Source organism: Chenopodium quinoa, unplaced genomic scaffold, assembly GCF_001683475.1.
Source record: "Chenopodium quinoa cultivar QQ74 unplaced genomic scaffold, ASM168347v1, whole genome shotgun sequence".
NCBI lineage: Eukaryota > Viridiplantae > Streptophyta > Magnoliopsida > Caryophyllales > Amaranthaceae > Chenopodium > Chenopodium quinoa.
Genome location: NW_018742483.1, coordinates 2,163,056 through 2,177,796, shown reverse-complemented (window position 1 = coordinate 2,177,796; position 14,741 = coordinate 2,163,056). Strand labels below are relative to the sequence as shown.

At 35.8% G+C, this 14,741-nt stretch overlaps 1 protein-coding gene across 1 annotated transcript; it reads left to right on the top strand.

Annotated features, from left to right (window-relative positions):
- The first annotated feature begins 4,078 nt into the window (after positions 1-4,078).
- Positions 4,079-7,065, top strand: LOC110719133 (peroxidase 4-like). Its single transcript, XM_021898039.1, has 3 exons — positions 4,079-4,369; positions 5,290-5,484; positions 6,420-7,065. Exons 1-3 carry the CDS (start codon positions 4,154-4,156, stop codon positions 6,975-6,977), a joined length of 969 nt encoding a protein of 322 aa, XP_021753731.1. The 5' UTR covers positions 4,079-4,153; the 3' UTR covers positions 6,978-7,065.
- Positions 7,066-14,741: the final 7,676 nt, after the last annotated feature.

Genomic DNA, 14,741 nt, shown 5'->3' with positions numbered 1-14,741 from the left:
AACACTTGATTGACCGAATAACTCCTAACTGACCAAATTACCCTTGACCGAGTAACTCCGGACCGAGTGAGTAACCCTCGACCGAGTAACCACTGATCAACCAAGTAATCCCTAACCGACTTAGTAACTCCAACACCGAGTGAGTAACCCCTATAACACTAACAAAGTAACCCCAACCCATAATTATTGGCCACACGATGTGACCAACTACATATAAAAGTTTGTATTACTAGCAATGCGTGTATATAAAAATACTATGTGAGATCATTTTTAATTTCTATATGACTTTTTATGATAAATATTTTTAGATATTATGATTAATTGTAGGCATTGGTGCCATGGAAAAAAAAACAAAAAAGGATATAACATAATTAAAACTTGTGGGAGTGTGTTTATTGAAATTGGAAATATAAATATATAATTCATCTATATTGACAAGATAATTTATCATATACGATATAATTAATTATAGCGTGTTTTGAGTGCGTTCATCACACACATGATCGCTTGTAAATGAACAAAGTAACTCTTAGGCCCTGTTCACATTTATTTAATTTCAGTTCAGTTCAGTTCAGCTCTGCTCCAATCAGTTCAGTTCAGTTCAGCTCCAATCTGTTAAATTCAGCTCATAATTCCCTCTCTCATAAAAATATTCATTCAGCTTAGTACAGTTAAGTTCAGTTCAGCTCCAATCAGTTCAGTTCAGCTCAGTTCAGTAAATGTGAACATGTCCTTATAACATTGATCAACTAACACATACGACTGAGTAACCCTTATAACGTTATTAAGTAACCCTTATAACTAACACCGACGAAGTAACCTCTGTAACAATGATCGAATAATCCCTATAACACTAATGAAGTAACCACATGATGGTAGGCCATACGGTGCCACATATAAAATTTTGTGAATTACTTATGTCCCCCACTCTTTTTATTAATCAATATATATATTATTTGTTTATAAATGTTCTTTTTTTTTATTTGACAAAGGTTTTCCCTTTATTTGTCATAATCGTAATACTTTGACTTTTTCACTATTTATATGTTTATTTTGACGATAATTTTTTACCATTATATGTATACTAAACATATATGGCCATGTAAATATTTTTGGATTAGTGTATTTAAGTATATTTCATTGTATTAAGGGCCTTTTCTCTTACGTTGAAATTCAGTTCAATTCAGTTCAGTTCAGCTCAGTTCAGTTTAGCTCAATTCAGTTCAGTTCAGTTCATTTCAGCTCAGTTCAGCTCAGCTCCTAATTTCCTTCTCTTATAAAATATTCAGTTCAGTTCAGTTCAGTTCAGTTCAGCTGAGTTCAGTCAATGAGAACAGCCCTAACCTTTTATACAATCTAATGAAAATATACTACATCCGTTAAGTATTAGTTGCAAATTTGGGGTAATATTTGAGATATATAGTTGCAACTAATATTTAATAGAGGTAGTAATTACAAATTAAATATTAATGGTCAAAATTGTGCATTGATATGTGTGCCAGTCAAGCAAAGATCTGGCTTGGGATATATGTCCATTTTATATAGTGATTTATCTCGTCCCTTGGTCATATTTAGGAGTATTTTTGGCTCTACGGATCTATTTTTATTACCAATATGCATTTTCTAGTGTTTTCGTAGATTTTGGTATTGCTTTGTAGGAAATTGCAGATTTGGAGTATTTCCCCGGAGTTAGTTGAGCCACTATGAGCATTGAATTTGGATCGCATTGATATGACCATATTGCATAGCCCAAGATCGTGTCAGAGTAATTAAGAACTGTAATTAAGGGCTTGCGAAGAAGAAGAAGCTGAGGCATTGGACTTGCTTCATAGAAGAAAATATTTGGATTGGGCCGAGTAAAGGATCCCAAACGAGGAATCCAATGTTACCTGATGGACTTGCCCGATCGACAAGTGTTCTCGCCTTGAGGCGCGCCCGACCGCGCGAGGAAGAGAAAGAGCAGCAACATCTCTTCTGAAGGCGTGTCCTACCGGGCGAAAGAGATTGAAGGAGCACCATGAGGCTTATCGGCCTGGTCGACCAGTCATGCTTCCTACCGGCGCGTGTTTTTGAGGGCGTTTAGAGATGACTAATCATAGTCTTAGTTTAGGTTTCTTAGCTTTAATATAAATACGCTTTTGTCAAGCGAAACTATTACATCTTCCATTAGTTAAAAATTCCAAATTTTAGTTTTAAGCTTACATTAGTATTTTGTTCTCTCAACACTCTTTGGTTTATGCAATTTATTAATTCCATTTATTTTGGTAACGATTTTCTTCTTTTTATTTCTCGTAATTTAAATACTTTGATTAGTTATGTCTTGTTTAATTGTTTTCTTAGGTTAGATTTCAATATGTGTGAGTAGTTTATTTCTACGGTTAGGGGGTGATTTATTATTGATGATTGTTAATGCTTTAGTTAATTTCCTATTGATTGATTTAATGCTATTCAATTAGATTAGGCATGGTTTCACTGTTTAAGTTATGCAATATTGATTTGAGATTCGGCAAATGAGAATTGATGTTTAGGCTTAGTTTCAATAGGCAGATTAATTTATAAATGGTTAAGTCAAGATTTGAGAGATGCGATTTAATACCGCTAGATTTACTCTGTGATTGTAATACGTAGCAAAGTCTTTTATGATCTTATTAATTGATGCATTGATTTTTATGCTTTACATACCCCTGAGTATTATTGGTGAACCTATACCCTAGGCTTTGATTTATTGTTATTCCTATTATTCTTATTCACGTTAGTTTATTTATTTCCCTTAGTTTAATTCTCATAAAATTATATTTGTTACTTGATAATTTAGACCATATCAATTCTTTAGGAGTAGAAATACATTGCTTTCACGTGGATTCGACCCTACTTCCCTATCTATTTTAGGTAGAGGACTTAAGAATTACTTTTGATTTGGTGATATGACTAGAACCGTCAAAATTTATAATAATACAGAGGGAGTAATATTAAAACAAATGAAACGCATTGCAACCTATTGCAAATCAAACTACTCACAAGTTGCAGGCTCCAAAGCACTTTTTCGTGTCAGATCGGATCAGGTTTGTCGCATAAGTTTTTGATATTTGACACCTCTAAGGACGTAAGATCGCAAATCCAGATGGGTGTGCAATGACTTTATAATATGGATTAATTTAATTACTCTATTAGCAAGGGTTTTGCTTAGGCAATTTAAGAGCATGTTATGTTCACATTTACTCAAGTGAGCTGAACTGAATTGAACTGAACAAAACTGAATAGAGTTGAAATGAATATTTTATGAGAGAAGGAAATTAGGAGCTGAACTAAAATAAACTGAACCGAACCGAATTGATTGGATCTGAACTTAACTGAACTGAATTGAAATTAAGTTGAAATGAACAGACCCTGAGTCTTTAATTAGGCTAACTAATCCTAAGGTCCAACTAAGTTGGTTTGTCCTAAAAGGCTAAGGCTGGGTTATTTGGGTTCCTAAAGGGATTTTCAATCAATTTTTGGGTTTTTTTTTTTTTTTTTATCTTTGGGTATGTAATAAGCTGATGATTAGAGATCTCATGATTGGTGATTTTATACTCTATCATGCTCCGTCACATAAGATCATTTGGACTTGAAATGTTGATGCAATGAACACAGGGCTCCTTATACCTAGGATCAGATTCTTGATTCCATATAAAAGGAACAACTCAGCCAAAAACATAATCTGATGGTTAAATCCCCAATCTCCATGATTGATTTTATTACTCTATCGATTCCTTTGGGTAAGATTGGCTTGAAGAAAATACATACGATCTATGAGCAAGAGTGATTATTACTCAATCATTTACTATACATACATCGTACCCAAGAGTATGAAGTGAATATTTTTGTTTAAGTTTAAAGAAGGGAATGAAAGAGTAATAATTATAGAAATGATATTCTGAAATGGACTGGCAGGGTGTACGTGTTCTGGGGCTAGATTTGAAATGTCTACCCCCATTTAATTTGCAACTAATCCTAATTACTCCCTTACATGCGGTGTCTTCCATTTTATACTCCAATATTGGTTACTAGTAAGTCTAGTGTGTATATATATATATGAAACTCAAAGCATATAATATATTCATCAACTCTACTTTCGCTTTGCCATAATTAGCAAGCTAGAAGCAAGTTAATTATGGCTTCCAAATTGATATGTTTTTTGGTAATCTTTTCTCTAACATCACTTTTTATGGGTGCTTCTAATGCTTGGCTTATGCAGCCAGACTTTTATGCCTCTAGTTGCCCTAATGTTGAACAAATTGTGTACAATACTATGAAGCAAGCCGTTAGTAAGGAACCACGTATGGGTGCATCTATTCTTCGCTTGTTCTTCCATGATTGCTTTGTCAACGTAAGTATTTTCGAATCTATAACCTTATTATTTATTTAAGTTTTTTTTTTATTTATTTTTTTTATTTTTTTTATTGCAATACCATGTTCTATGTACATTATTAAACAATATACTACGACGTATGAAAAATTATTATGCAAAGATGGGAGAATTTCGTTATTTCCTTGTAATGTCATTATTGATTGTAATATTGTTGCATTTTTCTAGAAAGAAAATGGTTGGGAGGATGATGATTAGTTTGGACAATTATGGGTCCCTAGACAATTATATAGAAGGTTTAGAGAAAATGATGGATGTTATCTACATAAAAAAAAACTGAGTGAGAAAATGAAGAATTAAAAAAATATATATACTTCGTATATAATACTAACGTTACATGATCTATTGTCAAGGAAAAAAAAAATGCTTTACCTAGGGTTAGAGACCGGTTGCATAGTGAGGTTTGATCGCATTCATTAATATCATGAGAGACAACCCTAACCAATGGATAATATACAACTTTGATAGAAGCATATATATATATATATATATATTAATAAATGATCTAATTTATTTTTAATATTGGCACAATGGTTAATTAAATATGATCCATACTTTTTAGGAAAAATCACATCTTTTTTGTCACACCCCTAAATAATAATAGATTAATAGAAGTACATACATAAAAGTCTTTGACCTAATTTTATCTCATAATGAATATAAAGGTTCATCCAAATAAATCATGTGATTAATTTAGTTATTAGAAATTATAAAAGAAATGTACGCTGAGTAGTAATTGTGAACAAAGAAAGTATATATGGCCGTTTTATATTTACGCTAAAGGATCAATTAAAATAGACTGGAATCAATATATACACTATATTGTTCATCTATTAGACTAACTCATTCATGTTTTTTTCATTCATTTCCGGTAACATTAGGGTTGTGATGCATCTGTACTCCTAGATGATACACCAACATTTACAGGGGAGAAAACTGCTAAAGCAAATGCAAACAACTCAATAAGGGGTTTTGAAGTGATTGATGCAATCAAGTGTAATCTTGAAGCTGCTTGCCCCCAAACTGTATCGTGTGCAGACATTCTAGCTCTTGCATCACGAGACGGAGTTAGATTGGTAAGCACATAAAACTCATAAAAATACTTTGGATTATAGATTTCATTGTGCACATAAATCTAAAGATTAATTAGTTTGTATTACTACTCCCTATCACTTGAGCTTCATTCATTGTTTAAGAACAAAAAGAAAAACATTACAAAATAAGCCATATTGCTTACTTCCTCCCTATTTTCCAAGCATAGGAAAATTGAAAAATACATGCAATGTTTTAGCTAGCATCTGTAACAAAAATGTGAATAAATCTATAATCTATAATAATATATACAGTCTGGTATATAATAATATATATACTTTCTCCGTTTCTTTATAGTTGCAACATACACTTTATTGATATGGTATTTAAGACAAATAGATCTCACATGATATAATACACTTAAAAAGGGGTTAAGAGGTTGTTAGAGGTATAATCAAGTGGCCATGAGCTTTAAATAAAGATAATAGTACAATTTTCACCATAAAAATCTTCCATTTATGTGTGTTGCAACTATTATAATATTTTCATTATAGGAAAGTGTTGCAATTATAAAGAAACAAAGGAAATAATCCGTATTAAAAAGCGTTTCAAATTGCATTAATCTTGTCACGTCGCTCATTCCATCATCTTTAATTCATCTAAGTGTTAACGTTTATGTCATCCCTTATAAACATGCATGGTTGGTATACAATATGAACCCATTGCAACCACAAGTTTGATAATAATCCCATTTGCTTATCTAAGTTGAAGTACATTGCATTGTATTATTTCAGAACCATATTAATGACAATTGAAAATGAAAAATGAAGTTGAATACAATAACTCAAGACGTACATTGTCTATTTATCCCACCAAAACTAGTTATTCAATTTAAACACCTCAATTTGTTCTTATCAAAATTTATTATTTTAAGATCCTACCACTTGATGTACCTAACTATATGTTCTCACATTTGTAGTTAGGAGGGCCCACATGGAAAGTACCACTAGGTAGAAGAGATGCAAGAACAGCAAGCCTAAGCTTGGCAAACCAAAACCTTCCACCCCCACGTTCAAGCCTTGCTAACCTCACTTCCCTCTTTGCAAGACAAAACTTAAACATCAACGAAATGACCGCCCTCTCCGGCGGCCACACCATCGGCCTCGCTCGTTGCATCAACTTCCGACCCCACATTTACAACGACACCGACATAGATCCCACCTTTGCAGCCACTCGCCAAGCCAACTGCCCTAAACAAGCTGGGAATGGAGACTTCAACTTAGCCCCTCTTGATCGTCAAACACCAAACAAATTCGACAACGATTATTTTCAAAACCTTGTTCAAAAACGCGGTCTATTACATTCGGATCAAGAGCTTTACAATGGTGGTTCTCAAGATTCCTTGGTGAAGAAGTATAGTACTAATCAAGCTGTTTTCTTTCAAGATTTTGTTGCAGCGATGATCAAGATGGGGAACATTAAGCTTCTTACTGGTACTAAAGGAGAGATTAGAATGAACTGTCGCGTTATCAATTAGATTATTGTTAATATCATCAGTTTATTTCATAATTCTGGTTTTAATTACACTTGTACGTACTATATATAAATGGAAATTTTGTGAAAAACTACCTATTATAGTTCAGAATTTGCGAGAAACTACCTATTAAAAAAATGTTGTAATTGACTACCTAATTTTCGAAAAATGTTGTAATTTACTACCTTACGCCGGATTATGAATGAGTTTGACCAAAGTTCTCCGATGTTGACTTGGTCACGTGACCATCACGTGACACTTAATGACCCTTTTCTTTCACCAAGTGTCACGTGACCAAGTCAATGCCGGAGAATTTTGGTCAAACTCATTCATAATCCGGCATAAAGGTAGTAAATTACAACATTTTAAAAAAATTAGGTAGTCAATTACAACATTCTTTTTAATAGGTAGTTTCTCGTAAATTCTAGATTATAATAGGCAGTTTTTCACAAAATTTCCTATATAAATATATGATTTGTATTAATTGTTGTTAGTGTTGTTACGTGGAAGTTGGAATTATATCCGAGTGATTTATGGATGTGAAAATTGAAAAGGACAAGTGTAATTATGTACTCCATTTCTTACTCCGTATTATAAAATAAACTTGCATGCGAATGGAGTCGTATAATATTGGGATTATTACATCATAAGATGATGATGTGTCAGATTATGAATGGTCAATTGTTTTTATTTATTTTTAAAAGCCTAAATGTATTATACATGTAATTTTTTTTAACAATACGTAATTATAGTTTTTTAAATTTAATTTTTATCTTTTTAAGATCATTTTCGAAAAATTAAATTATAATTAAAATTTAGAAAATAAAAAATTCATCATTTTTCAATAATGTTCTTCATTCATGTTCAACAATGTTCTTCATTCATGTCATAGATTAACAACCTATTCCCAAAATCATTGTTATTTGTGAAAGTATACTCAAATCCGGCCTAAAATCCTCATTAAAACTCATAAATGAATTGTTTTGTAGAGTTTCGCTTTTTTAAGTTTTGATTTTTAGGTTCTGTTCATTAAAAAATCTCAACAACAATCTTATTTTTAAGTATTTGTTAAAGAAGAATTATATTGATAGGTGTTTTGCAATATCATAGTGGTCGGCGACATAGTGATTTAGGTTGAATGATTGGCGTTCTTCCAATTGTATAATATGAGAAGACGACTATTTTTTTTTTATTTTCGAGTCCCATCAGTTTGATCGACACAAATTAATTAATTTTTCGCAAACTTGTTCGTGGATTAGGTAGTGACCTAAACTACTTTTGGTCATTGCATATAAGAAGTATATGCTCTGTTTATATTTAAGGCATTTACCTATGTATACGTTGGGCGTGACCTCATAATTATATACTAAACCATAGCATTGATGGCTACAAATCTACAACAAGGGGGTGAAAGGTATAAACTAGGAAAGAATATCTACGGTCAACTAATTTACAATTATTCAAGTCATAGGCTATAAACTAGGAAGGAAAATAATACACCTAACTAATTCACATTTACAAAGATATATACAATATATGTTTAGCATACAATATATTAAACACTTTCAAACATATATCATAATGGTTTATTGACGAAAGGTATATCAATTATTATAATTACCAAAATTTATCCTATTATTAAATATTAGTTATAATCTTATAATTTATTTTATAATAACCAAAATTATCCGTGTTTTATATATTAGTTGTTTTCCATTCAAAAAAAATATGTTAGTTATTATCCTATATTAGTTTAATATTGTAATTAACAGAATTTATCCTATTTTAAATTATGTTTCATATTTTTGAGAATGAATAAAAATTAAATGTTTAATTCATGATGAATTTTATATTGTGATATAATTGAGTCGATAAAAATGATGATGATGATGATAATAATAATAATAATAATAATAATGATGATGATGATGATGATGATGATGATGATGATGATGATGATGATGATGTTTAATTCCAGGACGTGTTGTGGCTTTTGCGGCTCATCGAAAGCGGGTTAAGTATGAAGCTCGTTGTCTGGCGATTGGATATGGTTTCATTTCCTTCTCATTTTCTTCGCTTGGGGAATTGGAGAAGGAGGTCGTTGCATTGCTGAAGCGGATTCAGAGGTTCTCGATGACGCAAGACATTGGGGCTCGTGCTGCAACTCATATATTCACTAGGGTAGGCTTTACTATTTTTAGAGGAGTGGGGGCCCGGCTTCACACTAATTTATTGTAGGTTGTATGACTTTTGTTTTTGAGATATAATAATAATAATAATAATAATACTACGACTACCACCACCACTACGACTACCACCACCACTACTACCACTACGACTACCACCACCACTACTACCACTACGACTACCACCACCACTACTACCACTACGACTACCACCACCACTACTACTACTACGACTACCACCACCACTACTACTACTACGACTACCACCACTACTACTACTACTACTACTACTACCACCACTACTACTACTACTACTACTACCACCACTACTACTACCACCACTACTACTACTACTACTACTACTACCACCACTACTACTACCACTACTACTACTACCACTACCACTACCACTACCACTACCACTACCACTACCACTACTACCACTACCACTACTACTACCACTACCACTACTACCACTACCACTACCACTACCACCACTACTACTACCACTACCACTACCACTACTACCACTACCACTACTACTACTACCACTACCACCACTACCACTACCACTACCACTACCACTACCACTACCACCACTACCACTACCACCACTACTACTACCACTACCACTACTACTACTAATAATAATAATAATAATAATAAGGATTTTTTTGAAAATAACACCACATATTTTGAAAAAAATAGATTATAACACCACCTTTTCTCGAATTTGTATTATAACACCACATAAAAATCAAAAAAATAGATTTTACCACATACTAACGGATTCCATCCAAGAATCCGTTAGTGGGGCTCACTTTTGACACATGTCACTCATTTATTGGATTAAAAAAATTTATTTTTTTTTTTTAAAAAAAGAAAAATCCTAAAATGCTAAACCAGCCACCACCGCCGATGGGTTCCCACCACCGTCACCCAAACCTAACCCCCGAAGCTCCGAGACCGTCGCTGAACCACCGTCGTCACCATACCCTGCCCCAAAACCTCCGATACTGTCACCACACCATCGAAACCCCAACCTAAACTAGCCGAAACCCCAGCCCACATCGTCGTCGAACCACCGTCAGCCGAAACCTAACCCTACCCAGCCAAAACCTCCCAGCCACTTCGATTCCTCCTCGAAAAACCACCCCTGTACTTCCGCTTCACCTTCAAACCAGTCGAAAACCACTTTCGAAGCCCTAGCTAGGTCGATTTTGCGGTGAGGCGACGACATGGGTGGTTTTCGGTGGTTCGTGGTAAGGGTTTGCACGAACTGATTGGTGGGATTTGCGCGGGGGGAGGGGGCCGTGGTGGGTGGGGATGATGGGCGGTGATTTCGCCGGTGAAGGAAGGGTTGTCGGCGTCAGTATGAGTTTCCGACTGTGGAGTCGCGACCGCCGGTGGTGGGCTAGTGGCTGGGTTAGGGTTATAGAGTGTTTTTCTTTTTTTTTTTTTTTTAATTTTTTTTACCTTTATTTTTTAAACCAATGTCTTATTGCCACGTGTCTATCTTGGGTCCCACTAACGAATTTCATCCAAAATTCAGTTAGAAGGTGGTGAAATCCAATTATTGGATTTTTTTGTGGTGTTATTTTCAAAAAATCCCAATAATAATAATAATAATAATAATAATAATAATAATGTCACTATTCTAACTAAATAGGAGAAACAAATTAATACTAGACAATAGACATGACCTAATATAATAAAATTTATGTAATTTCCTTACTTTATATAAGGTGGTTGAATATTTGTTTTAAAAATGAAAAGAAAATTATGTAGCTTACTTACATTATATAACACGCTTCCATATTTATATATTTGTACTCCAGGTAATTAATGACCTAAACATTTCTAAGTCATAACATTTTTATTTAATGTTATTTAATTAGTGTATCCTCTTTCTTAAAGTATCAATTGAAAGTCTAATAGATTTAAGTTTATCACTTTATAAATGAAAATGTTATCATCTTTAATTCATTGTTGTAACACTATACTAAAATAGAAATATCACAATAGTAATAACACACTATAAAAAGGAATGTTTGGGGGATTTTTCTATGTGACTGGCTTCAACGTGTGGCTGGGGTTACTCGGTCAGGGGTGACTCGAGTTAGTCCTAACCGAGTAACCCCTCAAGTAACCTCTGATTGAATATTCCCTCGAGTAACCCCTGATCGAGTAACCCCTCAGGTAACCCATGACCGAGTAACCCCTCGAGTAACCCCCTAAACGAGTAACCCCTGACCATCCCTTCAAGTAACCCTTGATTGAGTAACCCCTAATCGAACCCCTCAAGTAACTTCTTACCGAGTAACCCCTGATCGAACCCCTCAAGTAACTTCTGACCGAGTAACTCGAGTAACCCCTAACCGAGTCACTTTAGTAACACCGGCCACATGGTGTGGCCAACCATATATAAAAATTTGTGTTCAAATTAAAGAATGTACACTGTTTAGGGTAAAAATTACCCCAAATACGTGGTCCAATCCTATGGTGACACGTGGCCCAATAAAGAGGTGACACGTGTCACTATAGGAAGATTATGACACGTATGAAGAGCATGAGAGCACCTAAAAAATAAAGAGAGTAAAGGCCTCCTTACATCATAAGGCCCAACTACCCTTGAAAGCCGCAAAACGGGGCCCTAGAGGGACACGTGCCCTACACTAATTGCGCAGCGAATCAGAGCACATATCTCTAGGTCACTTATTCTAAGGGGCACAAATTCCTACCCCTATAAATACCCTAATCATTGATGATGGGAGGGGTGGATTGTGACATAACAATAAATAGAGCACTAAATTGCCCAACTTCTCTCTACTTTCTCACTCTAGTACTCTGTCCTTTTCAAAGTTTAAAGTTAAAATTTAAAAATTCCTCTGTCTCTCTCGGTTTCTCTAGTTACCTTCAAGATGTCTCATTATCTTCATCCTAATACCTTTGTATACCCTCACTATATGGGGAAAAACTTTCAACCTCTCCCAGTCCTAGAAGATGAAGCGCCTATTAATTGGGAAAGTTGTGTTATTGGACGTTTGTGGGATGATAGGGACTTTTCTTTATCTCTTTATCAGCGGCTACTAGCCCAATTTTGGCATCTTTGTGCCCCAGTGACGGTTTTCAACTATGGTAAAGATCTTATATTTAGTTGCGAAACTTCTGAGGATGCCGATGAATTAGATGAGAGAGGGTGGGTCCATTTTAAAGGAAGTTTGGTCGTGTTACAGCGCCTTCGGGAACATGCAGTACCAATGAATCTTAATCTTCATCTTGCTGAGTTGTGGGTGGGCGTGGTGGGTCTACCTTTACGATATTCTACTCCTTAAGTTGCGGCGGTTGTATTAGCTCATGTGGGTGATGTAACGAACTTTGATGAATCTAATGGTCAGTTTCCTATACTTTTCCCTAAAGTTAAAATATTAGCTGGTTTGTCGTTACCTTTGATTGCTGGTTGTTATTTTCCCACATTTGACAATCATGTCACGTGGGTGAAATTTAAATATGAAGGGATCTTTAGATTTTGTAGAAAGTGTGGTTTAGTCGGACATAGTTCTACCTTGTGTGAAAAAGATCATGCTAAAATTAGTGGTCCTTTGGAACGTCATTATCGTCATATCCATGAGAATGGTGGTTATGTGCTCTTCGGACCCACGGACCTAGAATTATATTCAGACTCTTTGCAAGGAATTTTTCCTTCCCCAAGCGCTTAGACTACGGAGCTTTGGTTTGGAGCTCATGATGATGATGATCCGTTAGAATACGATGCGGATTCGCACCCCTCGGATTATGATGATGATGATGATGGAACAACGTTTCAAGGGGTTTTGTTAGACTCTTCATCTGAGTCCACATGTGGTTCGGGCAATAAACGATCAGTGGCAAGTATTCCAGGGCTTTTTCCGCCCCCATCTCCAACTGCTTTCCGATCAGCTGATAATAATGAAGTCTTAAGCATGGATTTGGGGCCTAATCGTGCGATTAAGGGACAATTTGCGATAGTTAATCATGAGGCTCGAAGAGCTCTATGTGTAAGACATGCAACTCCTTCTAATTCAGGTTGGCAATACATGAGGGGCTGGCAAAATAAGGATACATGTGTCAATGGATGGAGTCAACAACATTCTTCAAATGACGGTGGAGCTTTGCAAAGATTTTTGGGAACTTCTGTGAGAAACAGGGACCCTTATCGCCAGGTTGTCTCCGGTTCTTATCCACTTTATGGATTGGGTTGTGACACGGAAATGGGCCATCAAGCTCTCACGTGGGATCTGAATTCAAGAATAATCTCTTCTGAGTTTATGCCAAATACTAATCCATCACCTGATCCTTTTATGCGCTTCTCCTCTTATGCAGTGAGCCGACCCAATTCTAATTTACAACATAGCCCAAGCTACCATGTTACTTCTCCTGTGGGCCAGATCTGACCTGATATGGGTTACTTAAATGATATGGATTGTTTTACCCGGGCTTCTCCAATGGACCAAACGGTTCCGGACCTGGATCTGTTTGGACATGGGTTTTCTCCTCCTCCCCTTGGTCCATCAGGCCCTTTTTTTGAGGTCCCTTTCGAAGTCGGACCTAGAAATTGGATGGGAGAGGAATCTGCTCAACAATATCCCTTTCTTTCTTGATCTTTTTCGGCGACCCTTCCATTAAGCTCCGGTTACAGGGCCGATTCGTCTTCACAGCAGTTCTCACTCTCTTTGAATCTTCAAACTCATGGGCCGTCACCTCCTTCGCCATTCCAACGGATTATTCCCCGACGGTTTCTGAATCTCCGCCTTCTCCAGCTTCACCTACTGAATCTTCTTCAGCGACTCCGACTGCTCCGAATGCTCCAACTGCTCATCTTGAGGATATGGCTCCGCGTTCTCCTGGTAAACTTCATCTCTGATCTTTCTCTCCTATTAAGAAGAAGGGAAAAATGGTAATTAAATGGGTGCGACAGGTTACTAAGGTGTGACTGGCTAAGCGTGAAGCTTCTGCTGTAGCTCCATCGGCCTCGCCTATCCTGGAATCGGAGGTGGGTAGTGTTTGCTCATCTGGTTGTTTGCCTTGTGTTCTTCCGTTCAAGAAGCGTAAGGGTCTAGATGGTTCAGTCTCTTCTAGCAGCTTGTCTGATGTAGGTTAGGTGGCTCCCCCTCCAGAGCCTTAAAGACAGGAATGAGAATTGGAGCATGGAATTGTAGGGGCATTGGGCAAGCGGACTCCCCTAAGGTTCCATACATTATGTCCTTGTCCCACTTATGGGTTGGATGTTGGTTTTTTGATGGAAACTATGCTCCCTGTAAATAAGGTTTTATAAAGGATAACATCTATTCCTATTTTGGGTAGTTGTGGTTTAGATGCTATAGGTTTAAGTGGTGGGTTTGTAGTATTTTGGTTAGCTCCGGTGTTGGTAGACCCGATATATATTTCTCCAAACTTTGTAGCTTGTAAAATATCAGTTGGAAATGAAATAAGACATGTAGTGTTTGTGTATGGTGCGCATCATTTAGCTGATAGATTAGAGGTTTGGACTTCCATTTCTAGCTTTGTTAGGACTCACCCTAATGTTTTGTTGATTGGAGAC

Coding starts and splice junctions, on each gene's coding strand:
- LOC110719133 (XM_021898039.1), top strand. CDS start 4,154: ATGGCTTCCAAATTGATATGTTTTTTGGTAATCTTTTCTCTAACATCA. Junction 4,370..5,289: donor TCCATGATTGCTTTGTCAAC/GTAAGTATTTTC, acceptor CGGTAACATTAG/GGTTGTGATGCATCTGTACT. Junction 5,485..6,419: donor CACGAGACGGAGTTAGATTG/GTAAGCACATAA, acceptor TCACATTTGTAG/TTAGGAGGGCCCACATGGAA.